The sequence below is a fragment of the Leucopleurus acutus genome (assembly GCF_964270905.1).
Source record: "Leucopleurus acutus genome assembly, chromosome: X".
Classification (NCBI taxonomy): Eukaryota; Metazoa; Chordata; class Mammalia; order Artiodactyla; family Delphinidae; genus Leucopleurus; species Leucopleurus acutus.
In genome coordinates this window covers 61,564,172-61,583,628 of record NC_139148.1, presented here as the reverse complement: position 1 = coordinate 61,583,628, position 19,457 = coordinate 61,564,172, and the positions used below count along the sequence as shown (strand labels likewise).

The following is a 19,457-nucleotide window of genomic DNA, read 5'->3' as shown; positions in this document are numbered from 1 at the left end:
CAGAAGATTCCAAAGAAACTTCAATGCCCAGAACCTTTGCCGTTGGCTCATTCCACCACAGGGTCCCCAGTTCAGCCCATCCAGGAGGCCAAACCAGGACCTGCTCTGACAGGCAGGCCCCCGTGGCAGTCACCCTGCCTGGCAGCACATCCCAAGTCACTTGTTTTGTAGCTTCCCTCCTCACCACACCCTGCAAGACTCCCGTTTTAGGGCTGCCCCTAGGACTGGCTGGCCCTGGACAACTCCCTCAACCAGACGGCCAGCTGAGTCCCCAGGAAAAGGCAGAGGCAACCCTCTGGGCCTGAGCATGGCAGATTTTCAGCAAGACACCTATCTATTTGTTGCTTTCTTATGGTAAACTTGAATTAAATTTAGCGAAAACTTTTTCTTCCTTCCCGCTGGCCTGAATGGTAGTTGAGGGCCTCCCCAACAGGTACAGATGAAAACCACTGGCTTCTCTGTGAGGAGGGATACTGAGAAGGGAGAGGAGGGGGCACCGTCAAGACAGAGGGAGGAGGGCAGGGAAGGTACCCCTGACCCTAGTGCATGCAGCCTGATCTGAAGCAGCAGTGGAAGGTGCTTCCCAGTGACCAAGGAAAAGCAGGAGGGAAAAGAGTTGGTGGGGGGTGAACGGGACAAGAGAAGTTGCGTCCACGTTGCTCTTGCACTGCCTGGGATGGCGGGCTAGGAAAAGTTGTCTCCAGATCCTGTGTCCCTGATTTCCACACTGTTAGCATCCAGGAGGGGGGTTGTTGGGGGGAGCTATGCCAGCACCCTTGAGTCTTTGTTTGGAGAGGGCCCAGGGGCGAAGCAGGTCACGCCCAGGGTAGGAAGGCAACAAGCTCAAAGCTGGCATGGCTCTCTCGCCCTTGTGGTGAGGAGAGCTCCCTGCCGGGGCTGGGGCAGAAGGTGGGGGCAGGGCATTACACAGCAAGAAACAGATTCATCTGGATCATTCCGTGCATGCAGCATAGGAGGTAGAGCCAGGAGAGGTGTAGGTGTACGGGGCGGGGGTGGGGGCCGCGGGGGGAGATGAAGGTTTGAATAACAAAGGAGGCTCATAAAGGATAAGCCATGCATGGTTCCAGGTCTCTGCCTACTGATGCAGACAGAAAGCACAGTCCTAGCAATAAACTTCAGTCCACAGCACGTTGCTCACTTCCCTGACGCTCCAGCTACCCTCCAGAGGCTACATGGGGTTGCTGACGAAGAGGCCGGCCCCTACCAGCTCGGGGAGCTCTGACTTATGCAATTCAGGCTGGCGCGGAGAGGCAAGGGAGCTGGGAGTTCACCGGCATCTCCCTCGGCTCTCTCGCCGCCCCTGCCAGCCCCTGAAAGTCACACCAAGGGTCAGGGGCCCCCCGCGCGGCTGCAGCTGGGGAGGCCCTGGTTGGAGGGGCCCCGGAAAAAGGAGGGAAGGGAAGAGAGTACCTGTTGCTGAATGCATCCTGCTTTGGCTCTTACTCCTCTGTTGCTTGTGGTGAGAGTTGCCCATCATTCTGTTCTGGACTGGCAGCCGCCCCGTGGCTGCCGCCGCCGCCTCCTCCTCATCCTCCTTTCCTCCTCCTCCTCTCCTCCTCCCCCTCCTCCCCCCTCCTCCTCCTCCTCTGCCTGTGCTCTCCCCAGGTGCTTACATCACCTCAGCTTTGCTTCTCACACACATGGCTCATCAAAATCCCACTTGTGCCCCTGGCACACAATTGTCCAGATCTGATGCTCTCACTTGGACTAGAGCCTGCTAGGAGCTTCTCTCAGCCTCCCTCTATCTCTCTCCCTCTCTCCCTCCCTCTCTCCCTCCCTTTCTCTCTCTCTCTCTCCCCTCCCTCCCCCCTCCCCCTTGCTTGGTGCTCCACTCAGGTTGAGCAGCCCAGGTTCCAGGAGAACCCTAGTGAGCCTCGAGGTTTGGCCCCCGCCACATCTGCCTCTGCAGACGGGGCCAGCACGGGAGCCCTCGGGGACCCGTCTCGCCAGCCCTCACCGTCCCTGGCTGCCTCTGTTCCTAGTGCTGTCATTTCTGCTGCCGCTAGCTTGCGGCTCTGTCTGCAGAAGCTTGCAGGAGCGAGGGGCCAATAACAGAGCCTAATCTGGGAGTGTGACAGGGACCAGTGAAGGAATGTGCTACCCAGGAATTCTAAGTGACACAGTTCCCTGCTCCACTGGGGGACGGATCCAGTTCTGTAAGTGACAGCTGCCAATGGACTCTGGGCTCCAGTCTTGACTGAGGAAATCTGGGCAGAGCACGAGGCTGCCAGGCTGCAGACTGGGAACGAACACAGCCAGATGCCTCTCGCATGCCCAGTGTGGCCACTAGGTGTACCTGCCTCCTTGTCAGACACACCTGAAGTCTCACTCCACTCTCCCCTCCTTCGCCTGCCTTGTCTTCCCAGGGGAGGGTAGCGCTGGCAGCCCAGAGATTCACAGACAGGAGCCGGGACCCTTGGCAGCCAATGAGAAGGCTCCTTCCATGAGTCCCACTGTAAATCCTCTTCCTCTCTTTCTCTCTCTCTCCCTCTCTCTCTCTCTCTCTCTCTCTCTCTCTCTCTCTCTCTCTCTCCCTCTCTCTCTCTCTCTGTCACACACACACACACACACACACACACACACACACACACGCACACACGCACACACGAAGCTGTTCACTGCAAGCGTTGCAGCCCTGCGGGATAAATGACATGGGGCAGGTTGTGCTGGCTTAGCAGCTCATTCCAGCCACAATAGCCTGGCAGCGAGGAAGGGCCATGACTCCTGGAATCAACTCTGCCAGAGCCAGACAGCCTTGAGTGACTTCACTTACTTAGCAGAGTTGTCGTACTGCCCAACGCTGATGTCATCAGACTCATGCTCACAGAGACAGGGAGCCTGTCTGTCACAATCACGGCCACAGAGCACTGTGGATGCAGGTCCAACTACAGCCTCAGCCTGGCAGACTTGGGGCTCTGTGCCACCCAGAAAGCAGAGCTTTCTGACTTTGGGGCAAGAGGTCTAAAGTGGGATCCATCTGTCCGTCCATCCATCCATCCATCCACCCACTCACTCTCCCATTCAGTCATTTAGTCATTTTTTCAACAGTTTCCAGGGATTTGCTCTGGCCAGGCAGGCCTTGTGCTAAATGTTGGGGACACAGCGGTGTAAGTCACCATGTAGGAGGGGTGACTGACATATCCACAGACCATGACAGTACAGTGTGATCACTGCTATACCAGGGAAAGGATCACATGCTGGGGGAACACCAAAGAGAAACTTCTTTGGTCTGGAAAGGTTGGAGATAGCTTCCCAGAGGAGGTAACTCTTGCAGTGGGTCGAGAAGGATGAAGAAGAATTGGCCAGACCCAGAAAGGGAAAGGGTAGATTGTTAAATATTTGGAATAGTACCTGTGCTAGGAATATCTCCTGCCAGGCCCCCAGATGTCAAGGGTCTGTTCAGGTTTCTTCAATAATTCCACACACATCCCTTCAGCTCCACCTCTGTGCCAGAACAAGGCTACAGAGGGAGGCAGACACTGCTGGGGAGATAGATAATTATACTGAGAAGTCACAGGATGGTGTGATCCTTCCTTGGGCTTTGCAGCTCACTGTTGAATGTGTCAGGAGGCCTCCAAGGGGACCTACTGGAGGTCAGAAAAGAGGTCTTGGGAAATAGAGGTCCCAGAGCAAGTGTGAAGGACCAAGGGTGAAGCATCTTGAGAAAACAGATTCATGAGAAAAACCTTAAAGATTTATGAACATAGGAAAAACCTTGAAGGTGAGGTTTGGGGACAGTTTGGTCCCTGCCCTCTTGTCCACTTGTGGTGTGTCCTAGATATGAGTCTTGGTAGGTCCAAGTTTGTAAACATGGACTGAAAAAAGCTTAGAGAGGCTGGAAGAGACAGAACCCTGATGTCTTGAGATAGTCCTAAAATGCACAGGAACACCCTGAGAGTCAAAGCAGAATCGAACTCAACTGGGCTGTGCACTTGGGCCAGCAGATGATATTCCCAGGGGCCAGGTGAGGAAGATTGAATAGGAACAGGCATGTTTTGGAAGTGTTTGGGGACTAAGGGGATGGAGGGGGCTGCTGAGGAATGAGTGAATGATAAACTGAGCACACTTGTGTACTCACTACCCAGGTCAACAAGCTGAGCCTGACCAGGACTACAAAAGCCCTCCTACGATCAGTTTTTAAACCATTATTGCAGATCTCCTCACAATAGCCCTGTCAGGTAGATATCAGTTCAATCCACTTTACAGATACCTAAACGGAGGCTAAGTGAGGGGAGGGAGCTTGACTGAGGTCTCCACTGGCCTCTTCCACTGGGCCTATACACCTGCTCAAGTTGCCCCCAGAGGAGAAAAGCCAACAGAACAGAACAACAGACACAGAAACCCTCCTTTCTCCTTGTGTCCCTTGACCTTATCATTCCTCTCCCTCCTTTTCTTGTCTGAGCTTCTCGTAAGGGGAGCCTACAGCCCGTGTCCCACGTCCTCACCTCCTCCCCTCTGCAGCCCTGGCCCCTCCTCATCCCTCACCCAGTAACCAATGTCCCCATGGCCACATCCAGGATGCTTCAGCATCTTTTGTCATTGGGTCTCCCTGCTCTGTTTGCCACTGGGAGTCACGTGCTCCTTCTTGACTAAATGAACCCAACTAGTACACGGGGCAGCCAGTATTTGAACCCCTGTCTGGCTATCTCCAAATTCAGCACCTTCTCCACCGTACCCCTCTTTATCATCTAACGGGGATGGGAAATGCCTTTAGACATGTTTACCACTTTCCTCTTCTTCCCCTATCCATTTACTGAATCCTGTAAGCTATTCCTTGGAACTGTCTCATATCCAAGCACTTCTCAGTGTCACCTCCAGTTCTCTCACCCCGGTCCCAGCCACCATTATCCCTCTCCCCCAGAAAACTGCAGTGAGCATCCTCTTCACTGGGCTCCCTGCTTCCACCCCTGCATCTCATAATCTATTCTGCACACAACAGCCAGAATGAGCTTTTACAAACGTAAACCAAATCATATCAGTCCACTGCTTGGAGTCTTCCAGTGATCTGTTGTCTAAAGTGTCAAGTCCATGCTCTCTAGCCAACACTCAGAACCCGCCCAGCTGACCTCTTCAACTTCTCTCTCTCTCTTGTTCCCTGAAACAAACCCCTCTGCCCATGCAACCTGTGGGCTACTCGTTATATTCTTTACCTTGTCCTTGCGATTTACCACTCCATGGTGCAGCAACCCGGGAAAGGTTTTGTAGTCAGAGAAATCTGGATTCATATCCCCACTCTGCCATTTCTACCTGTGTGATCTTGCAAAGTTACTTAACCTCCCTGCCCTCGACTTTCCGTATCTGTATAATGGAGGATGAAAACATCTAACTTGCAGGCTATTGAGAGAGATCTGTTAGCTAACGGGCATCAGACACGTAGTAGGTGCTTGCTAAAAAGTGCTTCTCATCCCCTTCTCACTGTCTCTCCTTATTGTTCCCAAATCCTACAGCCCCTCAAGCTTCAGCTCAATCCCCACCATCCCATGAAAGCCCTCTCCCCACCCACCCTCAGTCTGCAGGGCTCACTCCCTCCTCAGTACCTTCAGCCCCGGCTGTATGAGCCACTCACTTGTCCCTAAACATAGATGTCCTGAAATTGTTAGAAATCTTTCATGTGCTCATGAACCTTCTCTGCCCAGGCAGCTTGTGAGTTCCTTGAGGGATGGGTTGGAATCTGCATCTTCGAGTATGCCCTGCACAGGGCCTGGCACAGAGGATGTCTCAGTGTTTGCCAGTGAATCAGCAAAGACCAAGCTACCCTGACCAGGCAGACCTTCCTTCCTCCTCTTCCTCCACATCTTCTTTGCTCCCTGACAATCCCTCCAAAGGCTCCACATGCTTGGTCCTCGTGTCCCTACCAACCCAAGAGTCTTCTGAAAATGTTCTCATCCCTTTTTACTTATCAGGGTGGACCTCCAGGCTGTGTGTGGTGCTAGTGGCAGCTGTTCTGCTGGGTCCACTGATATGAGATCACTGCTCATAGAATGGTGCCAGGAAGATCAGCTACCCATTGCGCCGAGAAGTGTGCTGGGGATGGGATGCAGTGGCTTTAGGAAGGGGTTAGACCCGTTATGATGTTTTCATGTGGAGTTTTAGAGGGGAAAGGGCTTCAGCACACACATAAGCCAAGCCAGGCCAGGAGCAGCCGTGTCTATGGAGGAAAGGTCAGGTCCTCACCCGACTTGGAGTCTTAGAGACACCAGGAGAGGTGACAGAGAAGTCTGAAGCTTGAAATAAGCAAGTCTGGGGTCCATTTCCCCAAAGTGAAAGCGTTTAAGGCTCATTGTTGCCACCTCATCAGTCACATCCAGCTGTACTCGGGGCTGGGGGAAGAGTGGACGGGGCAGTAGTATCTCCAGACTGTCCCCGGGAGCCCAGGAGCTGGAACTAGAGCCAGCATGTGGCTTGAGTCCTGCTCTCACTCACTCCTCACAACCACCCTGTGACCTGTGTGCATTATTAGGCCCGGTTCTGCAGATGAGGAAGTAGAGCTTGGGGAGGGAGGTGGAGCTGCTAAGTGACATGGTCAGAACTAAAAGCCAAGTTAGACCAACTCCAAACCTGGTCCTTCCCTCCTCTGGCCTGGCTGCCATGACCCTCACAAACACTATCCGGCTGTGGGCAAACCTCCAGGTGCAAGTTCCGCAAGGAGAAGTGGATTCTAATACCCGGCTCCAACTCTGGCTCTGGCAGGCCGTAGCTGACGAGAAGCTGGCCCCTGGCAGTTCACTCAGTGCCCCATCCCGGGGACACTTTCCCACTGCACATCAGTCACAGCCCCTCAAGCCTGAAGCACTAACTTCTCTTCCAGCCCCAAATAAGAGCTGCCTGTTTTCTACTTCTTCTGCCAGGAATGCTTTTCCTTCCACTTCCAACTCTGCTTGTGAAAAGTCATATTCATCTCTCAAGACCCAGCCTCCTCCTCCATGAAGCTTCCTTTCAGCCTTGCAGACAGAAGCAAACTCACCTCCACGTGGCCATATCCTCTTTATTTATTATTAAAATTTTTCCCCAAACTCATCAAGTTGTATACATTAACTATGTACAGTTTTTGTATGTCAATCATACCTCAATACAGTGGTTAAGAAAACATATCCTGGGCTTCCCTGGTGGCGCAGTGGTTGAGAGTCCGCCTGCCGAAGCAGGGGACATGGGTTCGTGCCCCGGTCCGGGAAGATCCCACATGCCGCGGAGCGGCTGGGCCCGTGAGCCATGGCCGCTGAGCCTGCGCGTCCGGAGCCTGTGCTCCGCAGCGGGAGGGGCCACAGCGGTGAGAGGCCCGCGTACCGCAAAAAATAAAATTAAAAAAAAAAACATATCCTCTTCACAAATGTCAGGCCCATAGCACATGCCTCCTCGTCCTGCTTCAAGCCTTTCCTGATCTTCCCAAATGTAAACTGCCTCTTCCTTGTGTTTACGATGTTACAATACAACGTTCCCCAAAGTGTGGTATACATTTTGCTGTGGCAAATGCTAGTGAGAGAATGGTACGAGAGAGGGAATTTTCAGTATATGTGAAGGATCTTTCTAAAGCTTAATAGTCATGTATTCATTCTAATGCATATTAAATTCTAATAATATTCAGAGGAAAACTCTAGTGCAGAAAATGTGTAATTTCCTGAGCACTCAAGGCTGAATTAAGTGAGTTGGTTTAAAGAAAAATAATTCAGTATCTTTAAAGTATATTGAATTACTTACACCTTCCTCCCAGGGCTGTTGTGAGAAGATCTGCAGTGATGGCCAAAAACTGCTTTGAGGAGGGCTTCTTTAGTCCTGGTCAGGCTCAACTTCTTGACCTGGGTAGTGGGTACATTGGTGTATTCACTTTGTCATCATTCATCAATGTGAGCACTTTTTGATGTGTGCATTTTTTGGTGTGTATGTTAATTACCCATAAAATTTATTTTTGGAAAAGCAGCTGACAAATTTTTAAAAACAGTCCCTTGCTCAAGAGGAGCTGAATACTTTGTGTTTGGGGCCCAAGTGACTAGAGAGGTGGTGCCATTAACATCCAAGGAAGGGAGGGCATGGCTGTATAGAAAGTGGGTTTAGGGAAAGCAGGAGGCTGTGGATTTGTGATTTGGGGCATGTTTTCTTCTTTGTCCCCTGTCCCAGTGAGAAAGCCAGAGCACCTTCTGAGAGCCGGTGCTGATGAGTCGCAGGCCAAGGGGGTGGAACCAGCCTGGATCATAAACGAGCATACATCCCAGAGGCTGAGCAAAGAGGCCGGCACAGGGGACAGAGTGTTGGCTGGATGCTTCATAACCTTGGGTGGGTTCTGGGCCTCTCTGCACCCCATTTAGTTCCCACTTGGGCAGTGAAATAAATGGACCTAATTGTTCCCCGAGGGTCCTGTCAGCTCAGACATTCAGAAAGGTGTTGTTGCACTGAAATTTTCAACAACAAATGTGTTGCACTGAAATTTGTCAACGAATGCGTTCTTGAATCATCTGAGCACTCATTCTGTTCTAGGCAACGTTCTGGTCATAGGGGATGCAAGATTGAGAGGCCCCAGCTGCTGCCCTCAGGGGGCTCCCAGGCCTCGGTTTTTCCAATATACTTGCTCCTGGGGATAGACCAGCACCAAGTTCCAGAGTAGGAGGGTCTCTAGAGACTTGCAAGGGAAACCCTAGCTGGGGTTGGAAATGCATGAGGCCGGGAAGGGCAGAGAAATGTGTGAAGTATGCTGGGGGAAGCAATAGGGGGTGGTGGAGAGCTGGAGTGTACATGCTGCCCATCCCTGACTCTGGGCCCTAAGCACTCAACCTCCAATCTGCAAAACCTCTATGCTAGCCCAGCCCAACCTATCTGTGGTCCACAGGCTGCCAACAGCTTGCCAGTGTGCTTCCCACCAGCTGTGGTCTCCCCGTCCTCTTGAGCCCATACCCCAGCATCTGTATATTGACGTATAAGTGATATTCATGTAATACTGTGCTAATCGATCTTATAAATTGTAAAACATAGACAAATATGGAAATTCAGATGTGATTAAAATGAATGTTAATAGGAATGTTAAGATTCTCTTCCTGCACCCCGATGGATTTTGCACCCACTTTGGTAGCCACAGGTCTAGTGAACCACCATCTGCCTTACAGCCAGGTGATGGAAGAAGGCAAAAGGAGGGGATAAGCATGTGTTGTGCTCTACTATCTTTCAGGCTTTGCTCTCAGTGCTCTGCATGCCTTAGTTATTCATTCATTCAATAGATTTCATTGAGCCTATTATACCTAGGCCCTGTGCTGGGCACTGGGGGACAGAGAGATGGACAGGACACACACAAGGAGTTTACAATCTGGTCAGAGGAGACAGACAATAATCAAAGACACACACACACACACACACACACAATAATCAAAGACACAAATAACCAAGGTAGGACTAGTTTGTGAAAAGTGCTATGAAGAAATCAACATGGCAATATGACAGTGAGTGATGGGGGTGGGGTGGGGAGCTAGTTTGGATAAGTCATCAGGGAAGGTCTCTCTGAGCTAAGAAATGAGGATGTCCAGGAGCCAGCAGAGGAAACAGAAAGTGCCAAGTCCATGAGGTGAAAAGGATCTTAATGTTTTTGAGAAATGGAAAGGAGGCCAGCACATCTAGGGTGGAGGAGGTGGTGGGGAGAGTTGTGGATTTTATTTTAAGTACAATGGGAAACCGTTAGAGTTTTAAACAAGGGTGTGATAAGATCTGATTTAAAAATTTAAAAGGCCACCATGTCTGCTATGTGGACTATGGACTGAAAGGGGGTTCGAGTAGAAATGGGAAGCGAGGAGGCTACCATACTTGTCCAGGCAAGAGACGATGGACCAGGATCAGGGCAATGGAAACAGCGAGAAGCAGGCAAGCATAAGATATATTTAAACCTTGTGACAACCTTACAATAATGCCCTTGAAAGGCCAGTATTATCATCCCCACTCCCCTTATGAGGGAACTAAGGCCAAGAGAAGTTAACTTGTCCAAGATCACACAGCTTGTAAGTGACAAAAGCAGGATTCACCCAGGTCTGCCTGGCTACATTTCCATCCTACTCAGAATTCTAATTATGTTTCCTGCTCCAGGGACTCATTCACCAAGACAATACAGGGTCTTCCTGATTCAATCCTGAAAATTACTGGGCATCCTGAACAAAGAAAAGGGGATTGAAGACTATTTGACCCAGCACTCAGCCAAGGTTATATAAGTGATTAAAACAGTCCATTTGTCCCATTTTCTTAAACATGCTGAGTTCACCAGAGCTCAAAGTAAGGGAAAACCCATTCTTTCTTTTGGAGGGGGAGTGGACAGGAGGAGGGTGGTGATGGTGTATTTGGAAAGAGAAAAATAAAAAGCTGCCAATTTGTGCCTTCAAGGAAAGCCCAGGGGCGCAGGCCAAGCCAGGGGAAGTGACTTGCCAAATCCCTCACGGCCCCCAAAGTTATCCCTGTGAAAAAGAAGGCGGAATTGTTCCTGCCAAAGACATGAAGTCCTTTACAGAGCACTTTGTGAGCAAAGCCTAGCATCCCCGTCACTATGCAAAGCACGCTGGAATGTTGCCATGGCAACAGGCAGCTGGGTGCCTGAATCAGCTCAAGGGCTGCCTCAACAGAGGCCCAAGCCCCCTGGGGGTATCTCCCAGAGGCAGGGGGTGGAGAGGTGCGAGCCGGTTTTGTGTATGTTGATGAAGATCCCTGAGCTCACTTCCAGGTTACCAGGGTCCAAAGCCTGTGTCTTGGGGAAATACTTCTGGTTGGCAGATTTGCCTAACTTCCCTAAAACACAGCACCCCAGGTTGTCATGACCTGACCCTTTTCCCTGGCTCTCTCCTGGCGGTGGGGTGGAGAGAAGAACAGAGAGCCACAGTGACATGGGAATAGAATGGGTGGTGCCATTCTCCAAGTTAGGTGGCTCTGGAAGAGGCGCAGGTGCAGGGAAGGGGGAGAGAGCTCAGCTTGGCCACTGGGCATGTGCAGTGCCTCTGGGCGCAGCTGTCCGGGAGGCGGTGGAGATGTGCAGTCTGGAGCTCGGAGGAGGTCAGGGGTACATGGAGCAGTCACTACCTCTCAGGGGTATATGAAGCCAAAGATAGATGAGCCGGTCCAGTTTGAGTGGGGAGAATGGGAAGAGAAGGGAGCACTGACGTTTACGTTTTGTGTCCTTTTTGTGTCTCTCCCTGGCTCTGCACTAGTCCAACTTTTCGGGAAACCCCTGCAATGCAGACCAGTGCCCTCCTGCAACTGGGCGGACAAAGATGACATGGGCTCGTGTGCATAGGGCCTTAGCCATCCAGGCAGGCAGCTGGCACCCTTGACATGAGGATCTTCTGGAAGAGGGACTTGATAATCCCAACAGGTCGTGAAGAATTAAGGGGCAGGAAGAGAAAGCCTTTAAGTATTGAGAAGCTGTCAAGCCCGTGGTGGCAGAAACAAATTTTCCAAAATTCTGATTTTCACTTGAAAGTTCAAATTTTATCTTTGGTAACAGGCACTGTCAGCTGTTTTCCTTGAAGTGACAGGCTCACTCCATTCATTTTTGAGAAAATGTCTGCCAAGTACCCAAGTCTGAATAATCATAGTTTGTCTGTCAGTCGTCCTTTCAAGTAAAAATGATGTTCCATGAAAAAAGAGGCCTGTTGAGCTCACACCTCAAACAATCGCACAAGTGCTTTTCCGCGAGACGAACATCATCCTTCGGCATCAGCACAAGTGCTCTATGTGTTCTTCCTGTTCCGTCACACAGAACATTAAAAAGATCTGAACTCAAGGGTCAAGATTTAATCAAATTAACAATTTTTACTGCTTTATCAAAGCCATTCTTCAGTAAGACCGACTTTAAAAAAAAAACTGAGAGTGTGTGGTGGTGAAGTATTCAATGACCGCTAGTACAGTTTGGTGCCACTGCCTTGATTCATGCTAAGGTGCCAGCAGTTTTGCCTTTGGTGCAAACGTCAGCCTCGTGAAAAAGGCAAATAATGTCTTAGTACAATATTATCTTGAAAATAGCTCTGATCTTGCACACCTCCTGAAAGGGCCCTGGTAACTCCTAGGGGTCTGTGGACCACACTTTAAGAACTGCTGGCTTAGAGAAATTCTTGCCCAGGTCCATGGGGGCAACTTAAGAAAGGTTTATTGCAGTACTATTTGTGGTCATAACAGGTTGGCAGGACCAAGACGTCCAATCTTAGAGGAACGGAGAAGTAAAATGTGACAGATGTATGCTGTGTCAGAAGTAATAAACTAGATGTGCACATAGCAGCACAGGGAGACTTCAAAAACTGAGTGTTGAGGGAAAAAAGAATATGATCTATGGATCAATACCACTTATGTAAATTAAAAGCACATATATACATAAAACACTATGTATTTTTCAAAGACATCCATACAGGTACACCTCATTTTACTGCACTTCTCTTTATTGTGCTTCGCAGATGGCGTGGTTCTTTTTACAAACTGAAGGTTTGTGGCAACCCTGCATTGTCAGATAATGGTTAGCATTTTTAAGTCATAAAGTATTTTAAAATTAAGGTATGTACATCTTTTTTTTAGACACAATGCTATTGCACACTTGATAGACTAAATATAGTGTAAATGGCTTTTGTATGCACTGGGAAACTGAAAAAAAATTGTGTGACTCGCTTCATAGCGATATTAGCTTGATTGTAGTGGTCTGGAACTGGACCCACAACATCTACGAGGTATGCGTGTATTTCCAAGAACACATACCAACCGACTAGAGAGGGGATGGGCGTGGGGATTAGAGGTGAAAGGGAAAAATAAAGTAAAACTGCACAAAAATTTAAAGGACCTTGCATGGATAGATAATAGTATGCAGAGCAATATATTTAACTGTGCCCTTGAGTGCAAATAAGGACAGAACGAATGGGAGGCAGAAAACAGTCTACTCTTTCAAGAGCTCTGATGGTGAAAAGCAGGGGGGATTGCTGGAGAGAGGTCCCGAGAAAGAAGTGGATTGGATATCTGCATTTTGCCTTCTATCAATCTACCCAACATGCACTAGCTTGGGTTACCACTGGCCTCCTGGTTTCTAAAGTTCACAGAATAAGGCCAGAATAAGATAGGGGAGGGCATGGAAGGAGCTTCCACTTGCTGGCTCCTATTTTCTCTGGGAAGTAGGAGATGAGATCATTTCTAGGAGATGGTATGTAGTTGGGGCTTGAAGAGCCAGGGAAGGGACTTTCCTGGTGGTCCAGTGGTTAAGAATCCGCCTTCCAATGCAGGGGATGCGGGTTTGATCCCTGGTCAGAGAACTAAGATCCCACATGCCGCAGGGCCAGCACCACAACTAGAGACCCCATGTGCTGCAATGAAAGATCCCACATGCTGCAATGAAAGATCCCGCATGCTGAAACGAGGATCCCCATGTGCTGCAACTAACACCCGATGCAGCCAAATAAAAAATAAAATTAAATAAATAAAACAAAACAAAATAAAATAAAAAGAGCCATGGAAGATGTGAAGCAGCTGCCATAGAGACTAGAGAGAAATAAAAGTATGTCTAGGCAGCATCGAAGGCCCAGCTGGAGACTGAGGAACCTCTGAGATAGATGGGAGGAAAACTGCCTTGATTTTTCATTCATTTATTTAGTCAGTCAATTAGTTAACAAATAGTTATTAAATATCTGTTATGTGCCAAGAAGATTGCAAAGTACTTGGGATACCATAAGGAGTAAAATAGGCATAGTCCCTATCTTCATGGACCTGCCAGCCTAGGGGTGTATGTGTGTGTGTGTGAGGTGGGGAGAGGTGGGTGTTAAGTGAGCACATAAATACAAATATAATTAAACCATGATAACTGCAAGGAAGGAAGAAGGTACAGGATGTTGAGAGTGTATACTGGTGAGGCTGGATGCAGTTCGGGAGACCTGCTGATAAATAGAGATCTCAATCCTCATTTTCAACAGCTTCACAGTACCTCACTGTAGGGCCATGCCATAACTGACTTAGCCAGTCCCCTATTTAGGGCATTTAGAATTTTTTCCTTTTCTCTCTACATCATAGCCAACACTATTTTGTTGTTTTTTTTTTTTTTGCGGTATGCGGGCCTCTCACTGCTGTGGCCTCTCCCGTTGCGGAGCACAGGCTCCGGACATGCTGGTCCACGGCCATGGCTCACGGGCCCAGCCGCTCCGCGGCACGTGGGATCCTCCCGGATCGGGGCACGAACCCGTGTCCCCTGCATTGGCAGGCAGACTCTCAACCACTGCGCCACCAGGGAAGCCTCATAACCAACATTTTGATGTACATCTTTGTATAAGAATCGTTGGGCACTTGTTTATTACCTTAGCATGCATTTCTAAAAGTAGAATTGCCAGGCCAAAGGGTATACACGTGTTAAGGCTTTTGAAAGATACTGCCTAAATGCCCTGCAGAAAGGCTGTACCGATTTACCTGGGAAAAAGTCTGTTTCAAAAAATAAAAGATTAACAGTAGTCAGATCTAAGTGGTAAAAATTCTGCAAAGATTATTTTATTTTCTACATTTATATTTCTCCTCATTTCTCCAGCTTCTAACCACTCTTGTGTGTATGTGTGTTACTCATTTTAGGATGTTTTTTGAATCGTTAATGCATATGCACTGCATAAATATTAAGAGAGTACAAAAGTGAATTCAGAGAAAAGTGAGTCTCCTTGAGCCCTAGCCCAGTTTCTTGGACATCCTGCCAGAGATGTTCTGTGCATATACAAGAAATTAGATGGTAGCATCATATTACACACATTTTTGGCACCTTACACTTTTCATTTAACACAAAGAGCCACCTCATTTTTTAAGGTTGCATAGTATTCCATGGTTATTCAGGCCATTTCTACTCTTTTCCCATTATATATTTTTTTTACTTATTTAACAACGATAATAACAAAGGTGGAAAAGGAAGAAAAAAAGAGCATCTACTGAGGTTAGAATATGTCTCCATTTGTTCAAGTTACATGCTGGGTGACAGGAATAAAAAGGTAAGAACTTTTTGTTAGAGTTTCCAGAAAAAAAAGCAGATTGTTTTTTAGTCTCAAGGTTTGGAACACTTGTGCTTTCACTAAGCAATTGATTTGCTTTTATCTGTGAATCTTATAACTGATCATGCATCCCCTTCCTGTTATCTGCCATGAAAGCTTAAAGCCAAATTTCGAGATTCATGTTTATCAAGAAGGGACTTCTTCACCAGTTACCCTTGTTTTCCCCTTGCCTCATCTTTCTCTCGTACATCTGATTTAGGCTCTTTCCAAGTACTGGGTGTATCTTCATAAGCTACCTTAAATCCTTTTTGGAATAAGTCAAGGTATAAATCATTTTTTACAAAAATTGAGCTAATGCTTGGGTCTCTCTCCAATGCAGTCCTCAAGAGGGATGGGCAAGATGTGAGCAGAAGATGTTTCAAGAAAACAAAAACCTAATGTAAGGTCAATCGATTTCTGGGCTACATGCGTCAAAGCTGAGGTCTTCAGCTTCCAAACACGCAAAGCAATTTAGAGCTCGAGTTCCCATGGCAACTGTGTCGGAGAAGATGCAGGAGCCTGTCCTGGCGGTTGCTGGGGGAGCCTGGCCTGGTGGTTGCTGGGGGAGCTCTGGCTGCTGGCCGCATGACTTCACTCAGGCCCGAGTGTTTAGATGCTCAGGGACTGTCCATTAACGGGGAGCACTAGATTTGAACCTAATTGAAAATGTAGTTACTGAGAAGAGGTGAAAAGCATACACTGGAGATGGGGTGAGAGCAAGGTAGCCCTCCAACACTTGAAGTTAGTTCTCACTTTTCTTTTCCTCCCTCTCCCCACTGAGAAGGAGGTTAGGAAGCAGGAGATAGAAGCTTGGTGGGAGGGATCCACACCACGCTGTCCTTTGTCAAAGGGGCTGAAAGAGTGACTGGGGTATAGACCTCATTAGCATATTTAAAGCCTCAGCCTAATTGATTGCTTTGGCCTCCATTGAAGAAAGGTTGTGTTCACCGCAGGGGGAGGGGCTGCTTGGAGGCTGGAAGAGGGAAGCCCAGAAGAAGTAGAATGGGGCAAGGTCGGTGAACGTTCCCCTCACCACTAGAGGAGAATATAGATGAGTATTCATCTGATTTGGGAAGAGGGAAGACTTTCTAAGCATAAAAGTCACAAAGGAAAACGGCCACACATTTGGCAGCATCATTTAAGAAAAAATGTTAGCACATCCCAAAGCACAATAAATCAAAAATCCAAGTACCAAAGTGGGAAATAAAAATATATTTGCAGCACAGGGCAAAAAAAGGTTAATATCTATGTTACATAAAGAGATTTAAGTAATAAGTTCTTTGCCAATAAGTAAAACATTTTACTTTTATAATCAGGAAAATCAACTCTATTTAAGACAAGGTTGGGGGGTGGGACCAGAACATGTCATTCTCTGAAAGGGAAGCTATTAAGAATCTCAGAACATGGATCAGCTCAGACAACTGCAAAAGTGGCCCAGAGAAGAGAGAGTTTGAAAATGTCCTGCTTATTGCACTGGGGAGGTGGGAGTGGGGGTCTCCTAAAGCTTATTGAACCCATCTAAAAGCAGCCAATTTAGAACAACCTACCAAATGGTACTAGAACTTGTCATTGACATGTGCAAGTAGGATAACTCTGCTTCCTATACAGAGTACAGAGAGGAGCATGGCAGAGAATGGGTTACGTAGTCTCCTTGGAAAGAGGGCTACGCTGTATCCCCAGCACCCAGAGCAGACCTGGCCCAGAGTGAGAAGGTGCTCAGTGAGGCCTTGCTGAAGATTCTGTAAGGCTCTCTTCATGATGACCAAGTCCTTAGATGGAGTCCCTGCCCCCAAGCCACCTTCAAGGGACTCACAGGGGAAGCAGACATATTCTGTGTTTCTCTAGATGGTAAGACTCTTCATTTCTCCCACAAACATTGCTTGACACCTACTATGTGCTGGGCATGAGATGGGAGTGGAGGAGTGGACCCCCAGATGAGAAGATTATTACAAAAAGTTCCCAGTTTGGGGAAGATAATATGCAACTTGTGAAAGAAGTGGCTTTTGAGATGGGCTTTGAAGGTAGGGTAGGAGTTCAGGAGGCAGATGTGGTCAGGGAGAGCATGAGAATTGAAGTGAAGGCAAAGACATGTGAGTGGGCGAGATGATCTCTCAGGCCCTCTTCAGCTCTGCCAGTCTGTGGTTCTGAACTTCAGCCTCATTCTAAGCAATAATATCTCTATGACACCATGGATTTGATATGCTGCTTATACTTTTCTCTAGTGTATAGAAAAATAAATACATAAGCATTCAAATAAAAGGAAAAGTTCATCGGTACCTCTGGAAGGCATTTCAATTCATGAAAGTGGAGGAGATTCCAAGTTTTGGGAAATTGTACCAAAGGTAATAAAGAGCCACTGAAGGCTCTATCTCCAGAATTGAGAAGATTGGATGGGGAGAGAATGAAGGCAGGCAAACTAGTCAGGAGGCTCTTGCAAGAATCTAGTGAGAGGGGGTGCGGCCCTCAACTCCGAAGAAATGGCCCAGAAGCCTGGGGTCGGCGGGGAGAAGTGACCGACTAAAGAACAGGTTCCTAATTCCCAGTTCGCTGCACTCAATTCCTAATGAGGCAGGGCTCACATTCAATTCTGGCCATTATGTTCTTCCCAACATGGAGGAGTATTGTTTTTCATTTCCCTTCCCCAATTTGGGACACATTGTTATGGCTGTTTAAACAAAGTGCCAATCGGACTGGGCAATGGCAGGAAATGTTTCCCCACAGGAAAGGTTCACATCAGATCCCTGCTGCCTTTTGCAAGTAGAAATCAAGCCGCCTCCTACAGAGGCCAAGAGGGCCAGACGGCAGCGGCACCTTCAACAGGTGTTAATCAGAGAGAAAATTATCCTTTTCAGTTAGCAACCCGGGAAAGGGGTGTCTGCAGAGGGGCTGCGGGGGGCAAGGCAGTGACATGTCCCCAGCTCTGCTGCCTGAGCAGCATGGAGGGAAAGCCCAGAGAGATGGGTGGCTCCAGGGAGGCCACCAACTGCCTTTTCCATTGCAACCTGGAGGGGGGCTTTCATTCCTCACACACAGGAAAATGTCAAGCTTGGAAACCACTAGGGCATCAGCCCAAGTTGGAGAGGCAGATGAGAGCGTCCTGTGCCCCTGGAGGAATGGGAGAGGGACACAGGGGAATGTGGAGTGGAGAGGCAGAAGTGGGGAGGACCAGAGAGTAGTCAGGTCCCTGCCCTATCCCCTCCTGTACCTCCAAGCACACCTCCTTAAGTTGAGACTCCTAGCTTTGTTCCAGAAGTTGTGTGGCCTCCCAGACAACTCCCAGGATGGTTGGCTTGGAGGCCTCCTGGCACCTCTGTGACCTAACTAAGGACTGCTTCTCTCCCTTCCAGTCTCCAAGCCTTGCAGTGCCTGACCTTGCACATAAGCAAGCTCACTCTCATCCCTCCTTGGCACCAGGCACTGGGGACATAACGTGGGGCGCCCAGTCAGGCATGCCTCAGAGGCCTGAGGGCCCAGCTTTCTCAGAGGATGACAGGCACGCGTGTTGCTCCTTGTCCCATCACACTGGGAGCACCAGGAGGGCAGGGGCCCAGTTGGGCTCAGCCACCAGCCAGCACCTGGCCCGGATGTAGTGGGCATGTGATTCATATTTGTTTAATTTCTTGAAGAAATTCTAAGCAACAAGGGAAAATGAGTCCACGCTGGCCAAACTTACTTTCCAAGCAAGAGTCAAGAGGCTTTATGTCTGATTTTTTTCAAGCTGCTGGGATAAATACTGTATTAAGTGCAGTGGGAACCAAGAGGGGGCTTTGCCTAGAGGTATCTGGGACGGCTTCCAGAGAAGGTGCCATTGAGGCAAGCTTTGAGGAATAAATGAGGTTTTCATAGGTGGAAATGAACACTGTGGTTAGGGAACAGTAGCATGACCAAAGGTGTGTAGATAACAGATTGGGATGCACGGTTGGAGGCCTGCAATTAGAAGACTTTGCTGGAAGCAAGTGGTAGGAGATGATATTGGAAAGGTTGCCTGTACCCATCCTGTGGAGGGTCTTAAATTCCAGCTGGAGGAATGGATCAGGAACGCATTGTGGAGAAGGAAATCTTAACTAAGATTGACCTGGCAGTGACGTGGGAGAAGCAAGAGAGAGGTGGGTCAGGTAGGAGGTGATCCTGTGGCATGACATTATCTGGGATGTGCAGTCGCTGTGGGAAATGCTGATGTTGACCTAGGGGAAGAGGTTCTCTCATATATTACTGGTGGAACTGTAAATTGGCACAGCCATCTTAAAGAGCAGTTTTGTAATATCTAGACATACCCCTCAACCCAGCAATCTGACTTCTAGGTACATACAGTTGAATTTCTACATGTGCGTGGGGAAATATGCACAAGAACGTTCACTGCAGCGTAGTTCGCAGTGGTAAAAAATAGAAACAACCTAAGTTTCTATCATCAGGGATTAGAGAAATAGATTTTATTATTCATATGATGGTACACCA

The 19,457-nt window shown here is 48.6% G+C and overlaps 1 protein-coding gene across 5 annotated transcripts in view; it reads right to left on the bottom strand.

The window, feature by feature from the left end:
• Positions 1-19,457, bottom strand: part of NHSL2 (NHS like 2) — a gene marked incomplete at its 5' end in the record, with an annotated part of 266,811 nt that overhangs the window by 81,497 nt on the left and 165,857 nt on the right. For 2 of the 5 annotated variants that reach the window (XM_082865003.1, XM_082865005.1), the window contains one exon: positions 1,432-1,498. The exons of the other annotated variants lie outside the window; for them this stretch is intronic. In XM_082865003.1, coding sequence (XP_082721129.1) covers positions 1,432-1,498 — 67 coding nt within the window. Of the gene's footprint in view, positions 1-1,431; positions 1,499-19,457 lie in introns of those variants that run through there. 5 annotated transcript variants of the gene reach the window in all.